Source organism: Cucurbita moschata, unplaced genomic scaffold, assembly GCF_002738365.1.
Source record: "Cucurbita moschata cultivar Rifu unplaced genomic scaffold, Cmos_1.0 Cmo_Scf00016, whole genome shotgun sequence".
Lineage (NCBI taxonomy): Eukaryota > Viridiplantae > Streptophyta > Magnoliopsida > Cucurbitales > Cucurbitaceae > Cucurbita > Cucurbita moschata.
This window is the reverse complement of record NW_019268532.1, coordinates 509,594-532,267: the sequence shown is the minus strand read 5'-3', so window position 1 is coordinate 532,267 and position 22,674 is coordinate 509,594. Positions and strand designations below refer to the sequence as shown.

Sequence of the window (22,674 nt, the reverse complement as noted above, 5' to 3'; positions counted from 1 at the left end):
ATTGATATAACGATATCAACTAAAAATGGACGACATATAATTCGATAAGAACAATTAAACCATTAAATCCAACGAAGATAGCCATTTACATTTTTCGATATCAAGCTTCGGCTACCTCGTGCTTCAAACAGTCGACGTTGCACAACCCAACAGACCGCACTATATCTCCCAAGCTGTTAAATCACATCACAATCGTTAACATATTTCTACTTTTTCTAGTAGTTAGTAAGCTGTTTGAGTTTGACTTACCGGTCAAAGCTATTCCGTGGTCTTTCCGATGGATCTACGTTGTTCTTTGCCTTTAGCAACCGATCTACGCTGTTTCTCGACTTATGGGTAGCTCGAGATTTGTCCTTTTGATCGGTGGTCGGTGGTGGTTTATGATCATGTTCGTCAACCTTGTTGATTGGACGTAGTGTTTGTATGGCGGATATGAACTTGCGAAGGTGATTTAAGTATTGTGGGTAAAGTTCTAAGTCACAATGACTGCCTCCTTTGAGCCATAAGGGTTCGTACTTGTCTTTGCAAAGCTCCCACAACTGCTTTCCATGGGAACAATCCACAACTTTATCTTCGGTTCCCTGAAGAAACTTCCATTACTAATAAACCGTAAACCGTAAACCCTAAATCTTACAAAAAAAAAAGACCAAAAAAACTTACATGAATCACCAAAACTGGACAATCAAGAAGCGGAATCTTGTCGATGTTCTGCAAGAATAAAAATATCTATGAACTCGACACTTTGTTTAAAAAACATCCTTAAACTTTCCAAAGTTTCAATAATATCGTTAAATAGTTTAAAAATTTTATTTACCATTAGTTTTAGATGTAAACGGGTAATATATTATTTTTAAAATAAAATTTTAAAAAATTAAAAAAAAATACCCTTAAATTTTTTTAAAAATTTAAAAATACATTTATAGGTAATATTATATTAAAAAAATACTCATAAATTTTTAAAAGTTTATAAAAAAAAAATTAAAAAGTTTTTACTAGGGTAATTTTTTGAAATTATTAAAAAAATTTAAAGGTAATTTAAAAAATTTTAGGGATATCTTTGAAATATTTTTAGAAGAGGACAAAAATGCAAATAAGAAGAAAAGGGAGGGTATATAAGCAAAAAAGGGGAAACCTTGTAAATGTCGAACCAGAAAGTCTTCTTGAGAGGAGGATAGAGAACACGGAGGCCGGAGAGAATTGGGCTGTGGAGGACGACGGCCCTCACCGCCGGCAGCCGCGTGGCTAACTCCAGTGTGGGCCCACTGCCGACAGACTGGCCGTACAGAATTGTTTGGTCTTCTTTAACGCCGTATGTTTCTTGCAAGCATTTGTAGGCTGCTTCTATGTCGGCGTATGTGTCTTGTTCACTTGCCTAACCCACAATCTTAAGCCTTTTACTAATTTCTTTTTTAAGAATTTTTCATAATATTTATTTAAAAAATAATAATAATAATAAAACTCTAAATAACTATTTATTAAAAATATTCATTTTTTTCCAAATAATAATTTATAATAATAAATGACAAAAAAAAGACTCTAACTAATTATTTATTAAATTTTCTTGAAATTGAAAGTTCAAAATTTTATATATATAAAAAAAAATAATTTTTTATTTTCTTGAAAAATGACTTAAAATTGGATATGACTCCATAAATAATTCAAAATAAATAGAAAATTGAAAATTTCAAAATTGTATATATATATAAAATATACCTTTCCAGAAGACTGTCCATAGCCAGAATAATCATATCTGCACAAAATAATAATAATAATAATAATAAAATTAAAAATTTTATATTAATAAAAAATTAAAAGTGATAATAAAATTAAAAATTAAAAATTTTAATTTATATTTTATTTATTTAACTATTTTTAAATTGATAATAAAATTTATTAGGATAATAATCGAATAAATTAAATGGATTTGCTGCATTAATTTGAATCTAACCAAAATCAACCGCTCTCGATTCTCGACGTAATTTGAAGCATCGTATCAATAATCGATTCAATTCATTCTCGTACATGCAATGAATCGGTTTGTGAAATTAAAAGAAGAACGAATTATGTAACGGATCGAAAATTTAGTGGATAACTATATCACACACAACAAACGACACGAGATGAACGAGTAAAAATGACTAACCCCATGATGTTGACACCCAAATGGAAACTAAGTTGAACGAGAAGATGGTGAATCTGGCCAAGATCTGCAGCATTTCCATGGGAATAAAGCACTGTGAAGGAAGAACAAGAAGCCTTCACATACATAGCCACAATCTCGTTCCCTCTCCTAGTCCTCGTCCTCAAAACATCCACATTTTCTCTCTCCTCCACGGTCGAGATTCTCAATTTGCCGACCTCGTCAGAATACACGCTAAAAATAACATAAACCAAAATTCATCATAACCCGTCAACTTAAAATGTAAAAAAAATGAGAATTTAACATGATATTAGAGCACGAGATTTTGAGTTCGAATGTTAGTAACCTGTATGACGGTGGGTCGGGCGGGTAGAACGCGAACTTGGCGGCCATCGAGGAAGTTGCAGACCCCATTGGTGAAAGATTGAAGGTTTTTAAAAATTTTGATGCTAGAATTGTTGTTGCATGATGAAGTTGAAATGTTGGTGGGATTTTCTGTTTGGTTCCCGAGAAAATATTTGGAGTTTTTAAGGAAAAGGGAGGGAGGGAATTTATGTCGGATGAGAGTGTTTTTAAAGCAGAGGGGAGTGATTAGCGGCGGGGAAATGGATGAACAGATCAAAGAAAGAATATGTTTTTTTTTTTTTTTTTTGAGGGGCCCTCCTCAAGAACATTAAGTTGGGGTTTTGTCGTTTAAGGAATTATATCAGATGTTGGGATTTCACTCCACCGATTTAAGGAAGATTAATCTACCATTAATATGATTGAATTTATTCATAATTGTCGTATTATATGATCTTAATCATAGGTTAAAATTTTATTATATAGTTGAGTGATTGCCAAATAAAACCAGCTCGTTGATTCTAGAAGATTATAGAAAATACTGGGATTTATAGATTACAGTTCTCTATACGTTATACTGCTTTAGCCTCTATTCTCCATCAGAGAATAAGAACGGTTTGTATCGAGTGGAAGTTGCAGAGCTAAAGAATATTTGGCGAGAACTCTACTATGTAAGCACCAACAGATATTGTCCGCTTTGACCCGTTACATATCGCCGTTAGCTTTATGGTTTTAAAACGCATCTGTAAGGAAGAGGTGTCCACACCCGTATAAGGAATGCTTCGTTTCCTTCTCCAACTGATGTGAGGCTTCACGTACTATTTCCACCTACGAGTTTACTTATTTACTGGTTATATTTATCTCAATGTATGCATGTTCGAGCAACAAAATTAGGGTACGAGCCGAACCCTAATGATCAAATTTCCTTGAATTTCTCAAATATGGAGACAATTTCATAGAATATTCCGACCCTTTTGCCCGATCTTCCTAACTTTTCGCTCGTTTGTGTGCTAAGCACGATCTCAAATTCGAGCTACTAATTTGGTTGTCTTCTATACACTAGACTTCATTATTTTGTAGCTTAGTTCATGAATTCATAGCTCTTTTTAAAAGGAAAATGAATGGGACATCAATGAACAATCCTATGAACCCTAGCTTTTTGGGGAAAAGGTGATTGGTGATGCTTGGTGCCACATTCAAATGTTGGTATTTTAGGGAGAAAACTTCCCTTTTTTCTCTCAATATGCACCAAACATCTCTCTCATTATAAAAGTAAATCATTCCAAATCATGTCTTGGGGCCTCCCCTTCCCCTTTTCTTTCGTATACAATATTATATTGAGCAGATTACGGGCATTCACTCGTCAAAGTCTATTCATAGAGATGTTTGGGGGAGTTTTAGGTTTACAGGGTTCGAGCAACTAGGGTTTTCATTAAAGGGTCATAGGAAGTTGAGATCTTTTATGGTATTCATGGCCCGATTAGGTCCGACTTACCAGTAGGTAATGATCGTTATGCCCATTCAAGAATTTTGTTAGCTCATTCTTTGAAAGCAAGTTAGAGGCAAGGAGATCTAACGAGGAGTCCTTGACCCAGTTCCTCGATTCACTGGAAAGAGAGTGAATGACCCATTACTTCTTCGTTCATAGCCTATTACTTGACCCAGCTCCTCGATTCACTGAAGAGAGTGAAAGACCCACTACTTCTTCGCTCATGGCCTATTACTTGACCCAGCTCCTCGATTCATTGGGAAGAGAGTGAAAGACCCACTACTTCTTCGTTCATGGCCTATTACTTGACCTAGCTCCTCGATTCACTAGGAAGAGAGTGAAAGACCCACTACTTCTTCATGCATGACCTATTACTTGACTCGAGGCAAAAGATTTCTATGTTTCTACGTGTTCACATGACACGTCTTCTTTACACGAGACAACGAGATAACAAGTTGATATTCAGTATAGAAACTATATGAAGGCTGTAAGCTGACCGATTCTATACTTTAAGACACAAACATATATCTCGACACGTGGAGTTTGGCCCGGGAAACAAGACTTCATTGAAAAGAGAAAGATCTAAACTTCTTTTATATATATATAATAGTACATATACCAAGAAAGAAATGAATAAATAAATAAAATAAAACTTTTTGGCATTGAGAAAATAAATAAATAAATAAATAAAAATAAAATAAATAAAGAGAGAGGGCGTTGAAAACATAGCTTAGAAGTCCACCCTTGTTTGTTTGGATCCATGAAAAAAGCTGACCTCGTTCATCCCACAACGTTAGACAAGCGCACAACAACAACTCACACCTTCCTTTCTACGATGGCACTTTTAATTATAAAAAAATAATATCAAAGTTCATCGATATCGATAATCTTCTCGTATCTGATAGCATACCTATGGGTTGCTCTAATAAAGGTGGACATTCATATTTGTTTTGTCTATAGAGTTAGGTATCATCGTTGAGCACACATGAATCCTAGCTCGGTTAGCTTTAATCTTCTCGTATTTGATAGCATACCTATCGTCTTCTCTAACAAAGTTGGACATTCATGTTTGGTTTGTTTATAGAGGAAGGTATCATTGTGAGCACACATGAACCCTAGCTCGGTTAGCTTACATTATCGTTCACGTCTCATACTAAAGTAGAAGAAATAATTTGGACGATTGATAACATTTTATAAATCAAGATCGAAATTTATAAAGTGACATCAAGGCTCACGAGAATTACCCTAACTGGTGTCATTTTATGAATAAGAATCGAAGTTTGAGATTATTGTTGCAACGTGGATTTTTGTGTAATAACCTAAACCCACAATTAGGAGACATTGTCTGTTTTGACCCGTTACGTATCGTCGTTAATTTCAAGATTTTAAAACGCGTCTATTACGGAAAGACTTTCACACCCTTATAAGAAACGTTTCATTATTCTCATCTCCAACTGATATGAGATCTCACAATCCACCCCTTTAGGGAGGGGACCCAGCATCCTCGCTAACATGTCACCTAGTGACTGACTATGATATCTTTTGTAACAGCCTAAGTCCACCGCTAGCAAGTATTGTCAATTTTGACTCGTTACGTATCATCATTAGCCTCACAATTTAAAACGCGTCTACTAGGGAGAGATTTTCACACCCTTATAAGAACTATATCGTTCCGTTCTCCAACCGATGCGTGATCTCACACTTCAACCTTTTGAATAACGACAATTGCAAACAAATTCAAAAGGAACTTGTAGTATAGACATGCACGTTCAACAATCGAGCTCGATCCAATATATATATTCAAAGAAAACGAGTTCGACACATGGGTTTGCACCAAAATTGATGCCAATACACATCTAACAAAAGATTTAGGTTTTCGAAACTTCCTAGAATGAATTGAATGAACATGTTTTTGGGATTTCAAAGCATGAAAAACAGAGGGATGTTGGAGACAAGCAGTCCCATAGATTTGACTCAATCCCACTTTACACACTCTTTTCTATAAATATCTCCCTTTTGTCTCCTCCAACAACTCCTCTCCACTAAACAAAACCCTAAAAAAACCCTAAATTTAACCCTAAAAACCCCATTTTTGTGCCACCATTTTCATTGTTCTCAAACAATCAAAGATGGGTTTTGTTAGGTTTGCTTGCTTTTTGCTGGTTGTTCTTCCAATTACATCACTTTCCATCATGAAGTTTCATCGAGGTCTCTATCCTTCATTCATTTCAATACATAAATTTAGAAGCGGGTTTTCTTCCGTTTAGTCGAGAGTGAACTCGAATCAATTGAATTATGCTCGTAGCTCACGTTTGAATTGATTTGTTAATATAATGCTAGTTTTGTTGCACTTTATAGCCTTACATAGACTAGTAGACTATTAACGGGTTTTCTTGTAGGGTTAGGGTTACCTATTTTCACATTCTCGAAAACGAAATTTGACTTTGTTTAAGAGCTCTATATCTTCTAATGAATACCCATATTTTCTTTCTTTTCGGTTTAGGTTTAGAATACAAAGACGTAGCTCAAACTCGAGGTAGTTTTGCTAAGTAATCAATATAAATCCTTTATCGTAGGGCGAGGTTACCTGTTTTCACTTCTCGAAGATGAAATCTAACTTTGTTTAAGAGTTCTACATCTTTTAATGAATACCCATGTTTTCTTTCTTTTCGTTTTAGGTTTAGAATGCAAAGATGTAGCTCAAACTCGAGATAGTTTTGTTAAGTAAATCAATATAAACCCTTTTATCGTAGGGTTAGATTACCTGTTTTCACTTCTCGAAGACGAAATCTAACTTTGTTTAAGAGCTCTACATCTTTTAATGAATACCCATGTTTTCTTTCATTTCGTTTCAGGTTTAGAATACAAAGACGTAGCTCAAGCTCGAGATAGTTTTGCTTCACGTGAAAAGGTACGTGAATATCTACCCTAATTTGACTCGAGGATTCACGTATACCAATAATCTCGCTCGGTTTTTGTTTAGGAACTTGTGAGCAACAACATTGGAGGAAGAAGAAGATTGGAAGTGAAAGAAGGTATGCCATTGGAAAGAAGCAAGAGCTCAAAAATGGCTGTTTCAAGCTCTTTCAATGGTGAAAATGGCAAGAAGAAGAAGAAGAAGAAATTGGGGAATGGTTCTTCATTAGTTTATGAAAATGCTGATTATTTGACTCATATGCATCACCCACCAAAACATAATTGATGGGAACTTGAAGGCTTACATTAATGGAGTTTTGTTTTTATGTTATATATATATATATATATATATATATATATATATATATATGAAACATATATCCAATTTTCCTTTACTTTTTGTTTAATATTTATGAGTTTTTATACATTTTGTAATATTAAAAAAACGCTCGATCTGGATCTATTGCTCGATGTGAGATTCTACCTTACAAGGGTGTGGAAACCTCTCCTTGATAGACGTGTTTTAAAACTGTGAGGCTAATGACAATACGTAACAGGTCAAAGTGGACAATATCTGTTAGTGATGGTCTTTGACTGTTACAATCGGTGCATGAAATGCTGGTCTTGAAAGTCCTTTGTTATGAGATTTCATCCCGAGGTTATAACGTTATGAATTTGATCGAAGATGTAATTTATTGTGACAAATACTTATAATAAGCTAGAACCACCGATCTAAATTGATAGGTTGTTTCGGTTGGATTTAGATTTTTTAAATTTTTTAATAAAAAATATTTTGACCAAAATACCCCTATATTATTTTTTTAATCACTTATTTAACATAAAATAAGTTACTTTCACCGCTTTCTATTCTTGTTCTACTCACAACTTCAGCTCAAAACGAGTTCGATTAATCTTCCACAACTTTTTATTCTCGTTCTACTCATAAATCATGTCAACTTCAGCACAAGATGGGTTCGATTAATCTTCCACATCTTTCTATTCTCGTTCTACTCATAACTCATGTCAACTTTAGCTCAAAATGGGTTCGGTTCGATTAATCTTCCACAACTTCCTATTCTCGTTCTACTCACAAATCATGTCAACTTCAACTCAAAACAAGTTCGATTAAATCTTCTACAACTTTCCATTCTTGTTCAACTCACAAATCATGTCAACTTTAGCTTAAAACAAGTTCGATTAATTCTTTCAACCTTTCTATTCTCGTTCTACTCATAACTCATGTCAATTTTAGCTCAAAACGGGTTCGATTCGATTAATCTTCCACAACTTCCGATTCTCGTTCTCCTCACAAATCTTGTCAACTTCAGCTCAAAACAAGTTCGATTAAATCTTCTACAACTTTTCATTCTCGTTCTGCTCACAAGTCATGTCAACTTTAGCTTAAAACAAGTTCGATCAATCTTCCACGACTTTCTTCCTATCAAATTATTAATGAATTTTGTTAACCTAAGAAATATCTAATACAACTTGACTAAGAACAACAAAAATAATTCGAGCTGTTTGAGAGCTTAGTTTCTGGTTACATTATTAACAGATAACCATTAATTCACTAGAAATCTGTCACTCTCCTCCAACTTATCTCTTCTTTTTGTCACACTGTCTTCTCCCTCTTGTTCTTATTCTTCAAGTTGTATCAAATAATAAACAGCAAAATTATGGCTATGAAATGTTTACACAAAGTCAGTGGATGATGCATTCCAATCATTCCCAACCACCATTTTGGCTGCTCTCCTAACTATTGTCCTTCCTGATATAACAACTCATGTCCACCGCTAATAACCATTGTCCTTCCTGATATAACAACTCATGTCCACCGCTAATAGATATTGCCTTCTTTAGATTTTTCTTTTCGGGCGTCTTCTCAAGGTTTTTAAAACACGTATGCTAGAAAAAAGTTTCCACACCCTTATAAAGAATGTTTCGTTCTCCTCCCCAACAGACGCGTGATCTCATAATAAGTGTGAATTACAAATACTTAAGAGTGAGAAAGAGATTGAAAATTTCACATATTTTCAATCAATCTAAAGCTAGACCAAGAACATATATAACAAGGTGGTAGCAGCTAGAAGAACAATGTAATTTTCAAGAAAGATAAGAAAAGAGAATACTAAAACTAGATCTACTAGTTGATGCTACAATATTTACAGTAGAATCTAAGTACTGACCCTTTTTTAAATGCAATCTCTGGGAGAGAAATCAGAAGATCCTTGCTCCATCAAAGCCATCGAACTCTGTCATGACAACAAGTTGGTTGCTCAATATCAAAATTGGCAAGAAGTGCCAAGCCTTTGCCTCTGCCATTGACCAAGAGTGGTGGATTTTCGCTTAGCAAATGCCGGGGGAAGTAGCTCTTGAAACTTCTCTAAAAACAATGACCAAACTTCCTCATTCATGTCTGCTAGCTTCACAAAGGTTACACTGGCTGGAAGCTGTTCATTTGCACTCCGGCGCCCAGAGGATGATGCATTGGTCATTATGTATCCGTTCTCAGGTCTTCTTCCAAAGTACTTCGCGTGTTTCTTATTCTTCTCACCTAGATTGGTATTCTTCAGTGACATTGAAAGCTTTGAAATGGTTGGAATCCTTTTGGAAGTAAACAAATCGAGGTAGCCCCCTCGCTCGTCTTCCTCGCCGTTTTCTTCCTCGATCCCGAAACGAAATGGTGTTGTTGGGAAAAAATCATCGGATTCTACCTCTTGGGTAAAGCCTGACTCCATTTCATCGCAGTCTATATCAAACTGAAATCCCTCATCAGTTAAATCATCAGCCTGGGGAGATAAGACCTCCCTTTCATCGATCAGCTGCCTAGCCTTGATGCATATGAGTTCCAGTTCACTGGGATCCTCCTCTCCGCTGTGAAACTCTCTAGTCATCATCTCGCCAATTTCAGCAAGACAGAGACCAAATGCAGCAGCTTCCTTGAGGAAGATAGTGCAGAGAATCAGAACTCTGAGACAACCCTCACGGATCATGGGAAGCTCCATCCTGAGCATTTCACTATCTTTAAATGGATTGAGATCTTTGATATACTTGAGCTCATCTTCTGAGAATGGGATTGAAGCCTGTGGCCAATGAATCCACTCGAAATATGGATCCTCTAATGTTTCAGGCAGGCAGAGTCCATGATCAATTGGAATAAGTTCCACTTGACCAAACCTCCCAACACCATCAAGTTTCCTAACTAAAAGATTTCCACCATGCCTATCTGTGTTAAAAACTCTAATGTCTAAAATGCCTATACGATGAACACCCACAACTGGGAAGCTGGAAGTCCCGTAATCACTGGCATCAAAGTCATGTGGTATGAATTCTTGGAACGATGCAATCTTGCTAACCAACTTGTTCTTGCTTGGCTTGTTACCATTTACTCCATCATTGACATTGAAGATCGAGTGGGTAATCCTCACCAGGGCAGTGACAGGCACATTAGCAAAGTGATTATAGTCGAGAAGATAAGCTGCAACCTCGCGAAATCCAGTCTCTCCAACACGCACTGATCGTTTTAACCCAGGTTCACCTAGAGCTTTACCAACATACCCTTTTGGATTGTTTGGTGCAAAAGGTTCTTCATCTGTAGGCTTCACAATCGCAACGCTCTCACCTCTGTTATTTCTGAAATAGTATGCACCACCAAGTCCACTATGAACAGGAATAGGATCTACACCGATTTTAGTAGCTTTTATAATCTCACAAACCAGTTGTTTTATCCTAACAAAGCAATCAGAATGCCCCAATATCTCAATAGGGCCACTCTGATCTCTTTGCTGGATATCCCTTCCAGTAGGCGAGAGACACGGAGTTGAAGAGCTTCTATGCAAAATGTTTCGAGTAAGAAGAAGTGGGGAATCATTTCGTACGCCACTGAGGTCGTTCTTGAGCACCGTATCACCAAATGTCAAAGAGCTCTCATCAGTGGGTACATTGAGCGCAAGCTGCAACCTCCTCTTCACAGTATGAGCATTATCACTCCAATCCAATTCCATCCCCAGGACACAACCAGTGTCGGTTTGCACAAAGACCCTTCTCCTTCCTGTAGCCTGCCTTCCTTCCATCCTCTTGCTGCCGCCATATTCTCCACCACTGAGAGGACTCGTAAAGGCTGCCGCCACCGCCATTTGCGTCTGGACTGGACTGTCCAATTTACGATGCATTAAATACAAATGAGTTGGCAGCAGGCAAGAGAGGTGGCAAGGGAAGAGAGTTCCTTCTCTCCCAGAAAAGTGCCCAAATCTATAGCCAATGCTGAATGAGCTACAACAAATTCTTGTACCATAAAAATCATTAATCAGCCACACAGTAACGAAATCCCACTCAAGATTCTCAATAAAGGAATGCCCACAAGAAACCAAGGGAATTCAAATACATAACCATTCAGCAGGATATGAAGAGCCCAAGATCTGCCAAAGAAACCCAATATCAAATTTATTACAAGAAGTTAATTCATGGCAACTAGAACACATCATGTATAAATTCCAGAACGGTGCAAGGGCCCCTATATTTACAACCTCGGAGCAAAAAAATACTAATAATCATAACAAAACAAAAGGTTCAATCGATTTCAAGAAAGAAAATGACATTTATTACTGTTTCCGGGAAAGAAAGTAAAATCCTAACTTCTGAACATTGTATTAGTCTCAATGAATGCAAATATCACAGATCAGTAAATTTCACAACAGCTCGAGACTCTGGTAGTTGAGAAACTCCACTGCCAGTCCTCATAAAAGGCTAAATAACTTCAGAATTAAATGCAAGGGATGCAGAGTAAAGAAAACGCACCATTCGCAGCTCAATTATTTCAATAAGTCGGTCTAAATCCAGATTGGTCTCTGAAGACTCGTAAAGAAATAATAAAAAATACCATAATGCTAGTATCATCTCACACGCAATGCTGCAGAAACAATTATTCCTCACTCCATACCACCAGCTCCCCAAATACAAAATCAACACATGTCACAACATATTCCATCCCAAAATCTTAAGAGAAATTACCACAAACACAATCCTGAGACTCGACGTGAAATTCCACCAAAACGACATTGATTAATCCAACGACGAATTAGAAACAAAAACAAAACAAATCAAAGAACAGACAAACACACAGCGAAATCAGAAGGAGAAAACTCACACTCGAACTAGAGATCTGAAAGGAGAAGCACGAAAATCAAATAACGTAGCTCATATCAATGAATGCGTCATTCAACTGTGAGAATCTGCAGAGGAATAATAACAAGAATCAAAATAAAGATCCTCGAAATGAGGCAAAGAACAGTTCCTTCAACGTTCTCCGTTCTCCGTTTCAGCTGTTGAAGCTCATTCCTTGCTGTATCTCCATCAATGGAGTCGCCTTCTTCGCGATTGTCTCTTTAACCTAAAGCGGAAAGCTAGGGTTAATTCACAAACTCTGGTTGGAAGCTTAGAACCAGAACTTTTCTCTCTGTTCGTATTTGTGCTTCGTGATTCGAAGGCTAGAGAACAAGCAAAAATGGAGCCGGTGGAGAAGAGCGCGAATCTGGGCCGTCTGATGACGCTGGAAAAGATGGACACGTGGCCTAATGGTAATGGGTGAGTTCAGTAGTGGGACCCAGTGGCAAATGGCTTGGAGTATGTTGGGTGTCAGCGAGCAGCACGGGAATTTTTTACCGTTCGATGAATCAGCTGAAAACACGTACTAATCATTTTAATATTCGGGAGATTTTTTATTTTTTATTTTATTTTTATTTTTTGGTGGATTGTTTTACTGATTTGCCCCTGTCTTTCCCTGAATTTTACACCGTAAACCTTTTTTTTTTAATTTAAAAATATGTCAAATATGTTTATATATTCAATTTTATTTTAATTAATAAATTTATTAGATATAAATAAAATAAGTTCACATTTTTCCAATTTTTTAATAAAGACTTTTATATATATATATATATTTTCATCGGCTGAGTCAGAGTATGGCCGACCCTCCATTGAAAATGCCGACATGTTCTGATCACGTGCCGCCCATCCTTGTAACATGATCTTCTAATGTTAATATAAATAATATTTTTCATTTTTTTAAGGATATTTATTATTATTTTTTAATTTAAATTATTATTAATTTTTTTTTAAGTTAAAAATGGTAGAATATTTTTATTAATATAGTAAAAAGAAAATATGAGAACTGTACGGACACTGATGGACACGTCATTCCAATTCCGGTGGGTACGCGCACATGGGAGTTTTCCCGGAGGCTACGCCTCCGGTTCGTGAGGGACGTGTCTTATGACGTGCGGCCACGTACGCTCATGAACGTGCATCATGTTTGGGACCCACTCTCACATTAGCCAATAGGATCATTACAGCTGGCAAATCTGAAAATATATTTTATGGTATCTTTTCTTACTTAAAAATTATTATTATTATTATTTAAAAAATTTTAATAAAAGATTATCTTCAAGTTAGTATGGGCTAATTTAATTTAATTTTTTTTAAATATTTTAAAGTATAAGCACTGAAATAAAATAATATTTTATTTTGTTTGATGAATGGATGGATTAAATACGAGAGTGTGGGCTTCCTGGATCCAAATGTCGGCCCAAATTATTGAATATCAATTTGGGCCGGCCCAGATTAGAACTCAAAATGGATCGGCCTACAAAGAGAGAAATCACGAGCAAAGCATGAGCTCAGCTGTATGGGATTCTTCCGACGGATGCATCTCACTGAAACTCGCTCGTGTTCGGCGGCAGGCAAATCCGGCGGTTTAAAGCGCCACAACGGCAGCTCCGTTCACCGATAACTTCCTCCAGGCGGCGGCAGCTCTGCTGATCGGCCATGACTGTTTTGTCTTTCATTTGTTAACATCAAATCTCAGCCAAGTTCCACTACTTTCCCTTTCTTTCCTACTCTTTTTCATTGCTGGTCCTCAAATTACATCATCCTTCGATCTTGGTGCTTGGAAGCGTCTTCGAATTGGTACGGTTCTGTGATTCTTCTGTTTTAGGAGCTGTACAGGGAGTTGAAGTCTCGGTACAGACGATTGGAGGTTTGGACCGTCCAATCTGAATAATATCTCAGTATGAGAACGGCGAAAAGCATTCAGGAAGACGAAGAGTACGAGGAGGACGAGCTGGTTGCTAAAAGAGAGGGACCTGCTTCTAGTTACAACGCAAACAGTAGCATCGGAAACAGCAAAGGTATCTTGTTTTAATCAATTTGAAATCTTCTGATTTTAGTGCCTGCTACTTAGAATGATGATATCAGGGAAGCTTGTTTTCAAGAAATTGGTTGTTTTCATTTAAGTTATTTATCTATTTTTTACTGTAATTGAACTTGGAACCAGATGGGAAGAACGATGATAAGGCTAATGCCATAAGGTCGAAGCATTCAGTCACGGAACAGCGCAGAAGAAGCAAGATTAATGAGAGGTAATCTCCGAACACAAGTGTTTCAAAATTGTTAGAGAGATTATTTTGATCACAATTTCAAGGTCTATTTGTTCTATTGTTCGTGAATCATGAATATTGGAATTAAATTTGTGTCATAACTCTGTCTACATTAGATGTACAGCCCCCTGAACAATCTCTATCTCGTTTCAGATTCCAGATTTTGAGAGATCTCATACCTCACAGCGACCAAAAGAGAGATACCGTATCGTTCTTACTGGAGGTATGCAGTTGCTTATTGCAATCGAGATAATGTTGATTCTGTAAAGTGTATATTCTTCTTGTGCTACTGTATGATATTTGCTTGTCTTCCACTAAACTTAATCTTTCCATGCAGGTGATTGAGTATGTACAGTATTTACAGGAAAAGGTGCAGAAATACGAGGGTTCATATCAGAATTGGAGTGGGGAACCTACTAAGTTGATACCATGGGTAAAAACCAAAGCTCTTCCTTCATTTTATTTGGGAGTTGTCATTCACTATCTTGCTCGCTTCGGCAGCTGCAATAGCTATAACAAAAAATGAGAAAATATTCCCCTTTAATTGGCGATCGGGTTTATTTTGTATGTATAAGATTAGCTGTGGAAAATATGCAAGCATAAGAAATATTAGGATTTGGTACAACATAGGTAATTTTTCAAGTGTGTAACAGCCATTCCCCCGAAACCATATCCGTGATACAAATGTTATATGATTCATAGTATAATTCGTTTAATCAAGAATCTTGTTCTGCTAAGGAAGTACTCTAAACTTTACCATGTCATGCAGAGAAATAGTCATTGGCGTATGCCGACTTTTGTTGGCCATCCCGAGTCTGTAAAAAATGGTTCTGCTTCAGGACCAATGTATTCGGGGAAGTTTGATGACAACAACATTTCAATTTCACCAGCCATGCTTGCGAGCTCACAGAATCCTCTCGAGTCCCACGCAGGCAGAGATATTCTACAGGATGCTGACATAACAAATAAAGTTCCACTTCCCATGTCTCTGGAAGGAAATACACATGCTTCTATCCGTAGTGATGGTGTTCATGATCAATCTCTCCACGTTCCAATTTCTGATGCACAGACAACAGAGTGTCCCATCACCAACAATGCATCAAGCCAACCGGAGGAGATGAGCATTCAAGGGGGGACAATAAGCGTTTCGAGTCTTTATTCGGAAGGGTTAGTTGTAAGATATTTATACTGATTTTTTTCCAAATATTTTGGTAGATATGTGAAGATTCCATGAGCAGAAGCTTTCATGTCTTTGGTGGAGGATACCCATGAGATTTTCATAACAAGATGAACTTCAAAGTTTATATGATATGTTTGTATCATTTGATTGTTGCTTCATCTATGTTTACATCTAAAGCCGTTACCTTTGATGAAGTTTCTTCTTCCTCTTTTATAAATGTAGTAATTATAATGATTTAACCTTTAGTAGAGCACGTTCAAACCTCCAGCATATAGGATGTCTGAATAGTTGCTTTTGGAGGCGTTCATTTGCTTGGTCTCGTCCTAGGTTTTGGTAACAGCTCTGGAACTTGGTGCTGAGCAGGTTATTGAACAGCTTGACTCAAGCTCTGCAGAATACTGGACTGGATTTGTCACAGGCTAGTATCTCCGTTCAGATTGATCTGGGCAAGAGAGCGAATAAGCGAACGCCATGCGGAACCCCTATTTATAAGGTACGAAGCTGAAATCTCGATTCTTGATCTTCTGGTGTTTTGATAAGGTCGCCTAGTTCTATATATCGTCTTTCCTGATAGTTTCCTTGTGGTAGTAGAAGCGGCCATTATAGCGATCAGTTTGTGTTAACGAGTTAAATTATACTTTGGTTGACTGATTTCCGTGATCTTCCATTACACGAATTTCATAAAACTGGATATTCTCCATTCCATAAGAAGTTATTGGAAGTCATTAGTCATGCATCATCCCATTCACTGACTGGATTAAGCTCTTCAATATCTGACCAGGAAACTGGGAATCCTCCCTCCGGCCACCCATCATTGGCACATGAAGGGGACCTGGACAGTGAAGACGACTCAGATCAAGTCAAAAAGCGGCGTAGGACATGATTATATGGCGTCTCGAGTCTCGAGTTCTCCGTGCAGTTACCATTTTTAATGTGTCATATCTATTGTACAGATTTGCGTTTTATCTTCCTTGACCTTCTATACAGTTTCTTCGAACTCATATTGCTATGAGTATCAGTGTTAAGCTTTAAAGAAGGGTTATTTTTTTCCCCAGTAGAATATATAACGATTGTCTCTACTGATTTCTCCCTTTTATAATCTTTAATTTACAAGCTAATCTAATCTCAATTTTACATGCTTACAAGCAAAGATTGGACGATCTGATACGGTCAATTGTTCATTTCATGAATGGGTTTCTTTAACAATGTCTAATAAATTAGTGACAGAATTCAAGAACATTTCAAAACAGAAAGTATCGAGTGAAAACATACACACAAACCTCTAATCAGTGTTTGAAAATTGAAACTCAAAAGTGCCTGTAAAATGATAGATCTGAGAGTCAAAAATTGTTTGGAGAAGTGAGAGTTGTAGGTTGTTCTTAGCTAGAGGATTCCCACATCGGTAGATTTGCAATTAAATGTAGCCTTTATAAACTGGCTAGCAACACAACCAATCGCCGAGCTTGGTAATGCGAGCGTGTAACCCATATGGGGGCATTAAAGTGGTTGGAGGTTGGCTCAGCCCATTGGGTAGGGTCTCATGGAGTGATTCTTCTGGCCCGTCCATAACAAGTAGGGAGTTGGGCTGTTGTCCTTGGGCGAAGGCCCAGAGGCAGCTTCCCTTAGAGGCGGAGGAAACCGCGTGAGGCTGGCTTCACAGAGCAGCGTGACCTCCCGCTCCTGTCGGTGGAAGGATTGCGGGCCGGTTCTCCATATCCCAATAAATACCCAATGGGTAGTCCTCAGCCTGACAACCACTTTTTTTCGGAAATTGTGTTTCTGAGTTATAAAAACCCACATTGATAGATTTGTAATTACATCTACTCTTGATAAGAGAGCTTGCGACAATGTCCGTCGCCGAGCCTAGTAATGTGGCTTGTAACCCAAATGGGGGCTTTAAAGTGGTTGAAAGCTGGCTCGGCCCATCGGTCAGGGTTCTGGAGTGGTTACTCGGCCCGTCCATTCCAAGTAGGGAGTCGGGCTTTGGGCTTTGGGCGAAGGCCCAGTATTCACTGTCCTTAGAGCCGTAGGAAACCGCGCGAGGCTGGTTTCACAGAGCAGCGTTACCTACCTCTCCTGTCGGTGGAAGGATAGCGGGCCTCATTCTCCTAGACCCAGTAAGCCCGTTGGGTAGTCCTCAGCCTGACAACCACCTTTTCTTTTTTCTTTTTTCTTTTTTCTTTTTTCTTTTTTCTTTTTCCATTTTTGTGCAGTCCAGTTTATTTAAGTTTATTTCCTATTTTAATCAATAATACATACTCGATGAACGTCTTTATTAATGGTGGACAATTTCCTCAAGAGAACGACTTTTCTTATCAAATGAAAGAATTGTCTCATATAAGAGTTTGTGATAAAAATTTAACTCTTGTGGAAGAGTTGTGATAATATCATTCTATGCAGAGAAACTATGTCATATCGTGTTCTTATACAAATCAAAGAACAATATGAATGAGTGCAGAAACAAGAAACAACCAGAGAGAAAGAGATGAGGTATTACTAACACCTTAAATTTCACATAATAGCAAAGAAATAATGCATCTTCTACTTACATGTGTGGACAGAATCTACCTCTACTGATAGCAAAACAAAGAAAGCACTCAGAATCTGCAGCATAGAAGCCCCTCCCTCCATCCTCTGTACTTCCGGTAATGCCTCCGTTCAGCTTTTACCATTTTAACCGGGCTGCTATTCCATTCAGACTGTTGTAATCTGTAAATATCATTCACCTTGGATTACAATTTAGGACAGGATAGATCAAGAAGAGAAGAGAGATTGCTTGCTACTTACATAGGGAAGGCAAAAGAGCGGGTGCTTGTCGTGCTACTTTCCGATCGAAGAGAGATGCTTCCAGAATAAGCTATTGGCCCCGAGTAAGTAACAAGGCTAGCTAATGGATCTAGAGCAGAGAAACTAGACTCGCCACTGTCGTGTGCAGTCTGGCTTGAAATTAATCGACTTGTCGAAACTTGGGTTCCGAATGCAGAATCGTTGCTTCCATAACACTCCTGTGTCCCAGCACTACTGGTCATGGGTCCTGGGTAGTCTGAGTTGATATTTCCATGGTGTTCTTCTTCACCATTGACCATGGGAGAGATTGAATTGAGATTCAATGTAGTACTTCCCTTCTCAAATTCATTATTATGAGCTGAAGGTTGTTGTGTTGGAATGTTTTCATTTGGTGATTCTGCCTCAGTTCCCAGAGCAGAATTGTCATTGCAAGATTCAACAGATTTGAAAGCTGAAGCAGGGTCTTCCGAGTTGGCTTTTTCACTAGATATCTGCCATTACAAGAAATCCAACCTACATCAACCAATTCTGAAAAACATCAAACCTGAAAAGTTCAGAATCACTTGAACATGAAGTGCACTGAAAAGTTCAGAATCACTTGAACATGAGGTGCAAGAGGAACATCTGTAACAGTTCAAGCCCAAGCACACCGCTAGTAGATATTGTCCTCTTTGGGTTTTCCCTTACGGGATTTATCTCAAAGTTTTTAAAACGCATCGGCTAGAGAGAGGTTTCCACACCCTTATAAAGAATGTTTCGTTCTCCTCTCCAACCGATGTGGGATCTCACAATTCACCCCCCTTCGGGGCCCAGCATTCTCGCTAGCACACCGCTCGGTGTTTGGCTCTAATACCATTTGTAACAGACCAAGTCCACCGTTAGCAAATATTGCCTTCTTTGGGCTTTCCCTTTCGGAGTTTCCCTCAAAGTTTTTAAAATGCGTCTGCTAGGGAGAGGTTTCCACACATTTATAAAGGGTGTTTCGTTCTCCTCTCCAACCGATGTGGGATCTCACAACATGATTAATAACTTGACCAGAAATATGCATACCTGGATACCTAGGCTGTCTAAAGACTCGGAAGAGTGACTTTCCCTAACTAGCTTTTGCACCGGAACTTGTGGTTCACTTTGATTGAGTTTTGCTTCCTCTATCTGATTCAGATCCTTAGCATCATTATGAGTACTCCAGTCCGTGGCAAAGTGATCTTCTAAAGAGATTTTTTTATTATCTGCAATGGACTCCAACACCTCAGAAGAATTCTTTTGTTCTTTTATAGAACCTTCATTTTGGTTCAAAGGCAGGGTTTTGTAGCTTGACTTCTCATCCGTACTCCTAAAGATGAAGTTGACCAAAGAAGGCACCCCTTCATCAATACAGATGTCCTTCACATCATTGACATTAATTTCCTTGTCACATACTATCATTGTCGACATTTGACATTCCATGACACTTTTGTCCACATACGAGTCTGAGGATTTCTTACCGGATGATGACATAAATGCATTAATACCTTCAGCATTATCATCAAAACAATCTACAGACGAGTGGTTAATTTTAGTGGTCAGGCAACTATTCCCACCACCAGTTGAAGATGGAGATTGAATGGCATCCTCGTGGTTTATCTTTTCTCGACACAAGAGACCAATTGGATCGATACTAACGATCTGGTGTTGCAACTCAGTATTGTAATTGCATTCAATAGATTCTGGAACACAATTTGAGCTGGTCATTGAAGAGTAAAATGGAAGGTCACTTTCTGCAGATACATAATTACAAATGTAACTTAGAACAGCAAGTTGGACAAAAGGCAGTAGATTGACGAGCGTAAATAGCACGAAAACGATAGTAAATAAACTTTCCTTTTACAAAACAACATAAGATCATTGGGTAGAAAAGCAAAGAGGGAATAAAAACAGTAATAAAAATGAAGAACTTTCAAGTAGAATACAAGACAAAAGAAATTGTTGTTACCCAGTTTCATTCTTAATACACGCCATGGAGGCAAAATGATCTTCAAAAGAATCAAACTTCAGGAAAGATAGGGTCTATCCCTAAGCAAACCTGCCATAAAACATCAATGAATTAAAACAGAAATTCTACAACTCTGTAAACTTCTGTGAATGAGAGAAAGAAGAAAAAGGATGAGCTTAAAGAAAGAGACAAATATAGATTTTGTAGTCCACCGTAGTATGAGCAATCAAACATAACAAATTCATAGCCAGCTTGATACTTAAACAAAGTGAAGAACAGTAGTTATTCCAAAGTAATGAATCGTCTCCTAAATATTCTCCTCAGAAATTGTAATATCTGAATCATTCTGAAGCAGAACAGGCAAATCTATTTGAATGATAATAAAGAGAAAAAGGTGAGTACAAACTGGCAAAAGCCAACTATTCCAACAGTTAGGGATACAATGAACAACATGTCAGCTCCTAGGTGATTGACTAGGTGCCGGGGTCCGGCCCCTCCAGAATCACTTATTTAAGAACCATATAGAATCAGCAGATCGATATTCGTATTTTTCTATAAAAAGCAGCAAGTTTTGTATGAAAACTTAACTAAATCACAACAAAGAAAGCTTAACCAATCAAATCAACAACAATCAGAAATATTAAGACCAAATTGATCATCCTGTAAAGAGCACATAAAGGTCATTATTACAGTCGTTATCATAGGATATCTTGCTTTAAAACATAATTAAAGAAAATTCTCTGGGCTATACGTGCTGGGAATCCAAAGCTTGTTACCAGTACTCAAAAATATAAAAGAGAAAAGAACGAGTGGTAAAAAAGTTGGAAGAACTTTTGAAAAGCAGACAAAACTTTCAACAGAGACATCATAACTCAAAATGATTAACAAAAGAAAAAGTGTATGAAATCACCCTTTATCAAAATTCCCCCACCCATTCTCCTTTATCTTCAACTAATGATGAAATCAACCCCAACCCTCAACCTCCACTTCAGTCTCAAGGGGGGGAAAAGGAAAGTAAATGAACAGAAAGAATTCAAAACATCAGAGAACAGGAAAAAAGGAATATATGCAGACAGAAAAGTGAAAAGAATTCAAACAACAATAGAATATAGGGTTAAACGAGAAATTATGAAGAACAAAAGTATCAAAATCCATATGAAAACCTGAAACACAGATGGGGAAGAGTCGATAAAATTGAGACAGAAACCCCCTGATAATATAAAATGAATAAATGAATAAGAAACATCAAGAGGAAGACTGTAAAAAGGGGCTGAAGGAGCGCCCTAGTTTGGTGATTGAATTTATGGAACAGAGAGAAAGAACGAACGGAACTGGTAATTTCTGTTAACAGCTTCAAAAAGGGCTTCCTGCCATGGCAGATTATACAGAACTTCTCTCTCTCTATCTCTCTCATTGCAATTAATAAAGCAAGAGAAAAACAAATGCGCTTACCAACTACGATCCCTAATTAATACTCCGCAGGTTTTAGTATTCAATTATATTCCGTTCAGTTAACACATAAACCTAACCCCGCTCTTTTCTTTCAACTTCAAATTACTTACCAAATCAATAACCTGCTCCTGCTCCTCCTCCTCCTTCTTCACCGAAGCTCCGCCGTATGCTACGTCGCCGATCACCGCACCAGAACAATCGAAAATGCGTCCTCTGTTCTTCTCCGATTCTCCAATTCCGTGTATCGTAATTGAATGAAGTTTTATTATTGTGAACTTCGGTGACTGAACTCTCCGAGAGTTCTTCAGGTGTTCACAAATCAAATATAAATTCTCAATACAACATCATATACCAGCCGGTAAATTTCATAATAACTCTCGCCGGAAAATCGAACTCACCGGAAATTACTGCAACTCCGGCAATTTGTAGGCGGCAACTGCAGTAGTTTCTACAGAATCCATTTCTTCGTCGCCAAATGTTTTAATATGCACTTTTTTTTCTTTTTGAACTAATTCATTAATTAATAATTAATTGATTTATTTCATTTTTAGTGGGGCCCACATCTAAAGATTCATCAATCCCGGCATTCTGACCTTTTATTTAAAAAATGAAAAATACAAAGGGAGTGGTGATTTGGAACGGCCGTGCCTAGACTTGAAATCTTGAGCTCAGGACTTCTGGCCGTTGGATTTCAATGTAATAAGATGGAAATTTTGATTGTGGTGGGACAGGTGGTCCCGGAGGGTTAATGGGCACACACGTGTCACGAGTAGATGGAAGCTTTCATATGACGATTGTTGACGTAATGTTAGTGGGCCCGGGGTAGTTGTGTATATTTGGATCAATTTTCAGCCGTTTATTATTATCTGACGTGGAAAATGAACATATTATAAACTAATGGTTTAAAATAAATTATTATTAAATGTTATTTAAAATTGTTTACTCAATTCTGTAACTATATAA

The 22,674-nt window shown here is 37.5% G+C and overlaps 5 protein-coding genes across 12 annotated transcripts; 2 read left to right on the top strand and 3 right to left on the bottom strand.

Moving 5' to 3' along the window:
• Nucleotides 1–7: 7 nt before the first annotated feature.
• On the bottom strand, nt 8–2,703 carry LOC111454448 (protein ABHD17C-like). Its single transcript, XM_023095932.1, has 7 exons — nt 2,487–2,703; nt 2,144–2,374; nt 1,714–1,750; nt 1,133–1,372; nt 661–708; nt 250–581; nt 8–173 (listed from the first exon to the last, which is right to left on the bottom strand). The coding sequence occupies exons 1-7, from the start codon at nt 2,552–2,554 to the stop codon at nt 101–103; spliced, it is 1,029 nt and encodes a 342-aa protein (XP_022951700.1). The 5' UTR covers nt 2,555–2,703; the 3' UTR covers nt 8–100.
• Nucleotides 2,704–6,011: 3,308 nt separating this feature from the next.
• LOC111454657 lies at nt 6,012–7,182 on the top strand. Its single transcript, XM_023096149.1, has 3 exons — nt 6,012–6,179; nt 6,827–6,882; nt 6,955–7,182. Exons 1-3 carry the CDS (start codon nt 6,101–6,103, stop codon nt 7,171–7,173), a joined length of 354 nt encoding a protein of 117 aa, XP_022951917.1. The 5' UTR covers nt 6,012–6,100; the 3' UTR covers nt 7,174–7,182.
• A 1,705-nt stretch (nt 7,183–8,887) lies between these two features.
• LOC111454481 (phosphatidylinositol 4-kinase gamma 7-like) lies at nt 8,888–12,388 on the bottom strand. Its single transcript, XM_023095972.1, has 2 exons — nt 12,034–12,388; nt 8,888–11,305 (listed from the first exon to the last, which is right to left on the bottom strand). Exon 2 carries the CDS (start codon nt 11,057–11,059, stop codon nt 9,170–9,172), a length of 1,890 nt encoding a protein of 629 aa, XP_022951740.1. The 5' UTR covers nt 11,060–11,305; nt 12,034–12,388; the 3' UTR covers nt 8,888–9,169.
• A 1,171-nt stretch (nt 12,389–13,559) lies between these two features.
• LOC111454121 (transcription factor BIM2-like) lies at nt 13,560–16,579 on the top strand. 3 transcript variants are annotated; one of them, XR_002712376.1, is made up of 7 exons: nt 13,560–14,071; nt 14,218–14,302; nt 14,474–14,543; nt 14,658–14,753; nt 15,090–15,494; nt 15,828–15,993; nt 16,282–16,579. XR_002712376.1 is itself a non-coding variant. In XM_023095448.1 (7 exons), the coding sequence occupies exons 1-7, from the start codon at nt 13,954–13,956 to the stop codon at nt 16,381–16,383; spliced, it is 999 nt and encodes a 332-aa protein (XP_022951216.1). In that variant the 5' UTR covers nt 13,562–13,953; the 3' UTR covers nt 16,384–16,579. The 3 variants fall into 3 exon arrangements, 1 of the variants encoding a protein (XP_022951216.1); XR_002712377.1 differs by having other exon boundaries at nt 13,561–14,071; nt 15,864–15,993; XM_023095448.1 differs by having other exon boundaries at nt 13,562–14,071; nt 15,090–15,487; nt 15,864–15,993.
• Nucleotides 16,580–17,853: 1,274 nt separating this feature from the next.
• Nucleotides 17,854–22,214, bottom strand: LOC111454119. 6 transcript variants are annotated; one of them, XM_023095444.1, is made up of 6 exons: nt 22,110–22,214; nt 21,822–22,013; nt 20,260–20,349; nt 19,338–20,010; nt 18,288–18,778; nt 17,854–18,209 (listed from the first exon to the last, which is right to left on the bottom strand). In XM_023095444.1, exons 3-6 carry the CDS (start codon nt 20,283–20,285, stop codon nt 18,098–18,100), a joined length of 1,302 nt encoding a protein of 433 aa, XP_022951212.1. In that variant the 5' UTR covers nt 20,286–20,349; nt 21,822–22,013; nt 22,110–22,214; the 3' UTR covers nt 17,854–18,097. The 6 variants fall into 6 exon arrangements, with proteins under 6 accessions (XP_022951212.1, XP_022951209.1, XP_022951213.1 ...); XM_023095441.1 differs by having other exon boundaries at nt 19,338–20,044; nt 22,110–22,212; XM_023095445.1 differs by lacking the exons at nt 21,822–22,013; nt 22,110–22,214 and adding an exon at nt 21,423–21,573.
• Between the last annotated feature and the right edge of the window lie 460 nt (nt 22,215–22,674).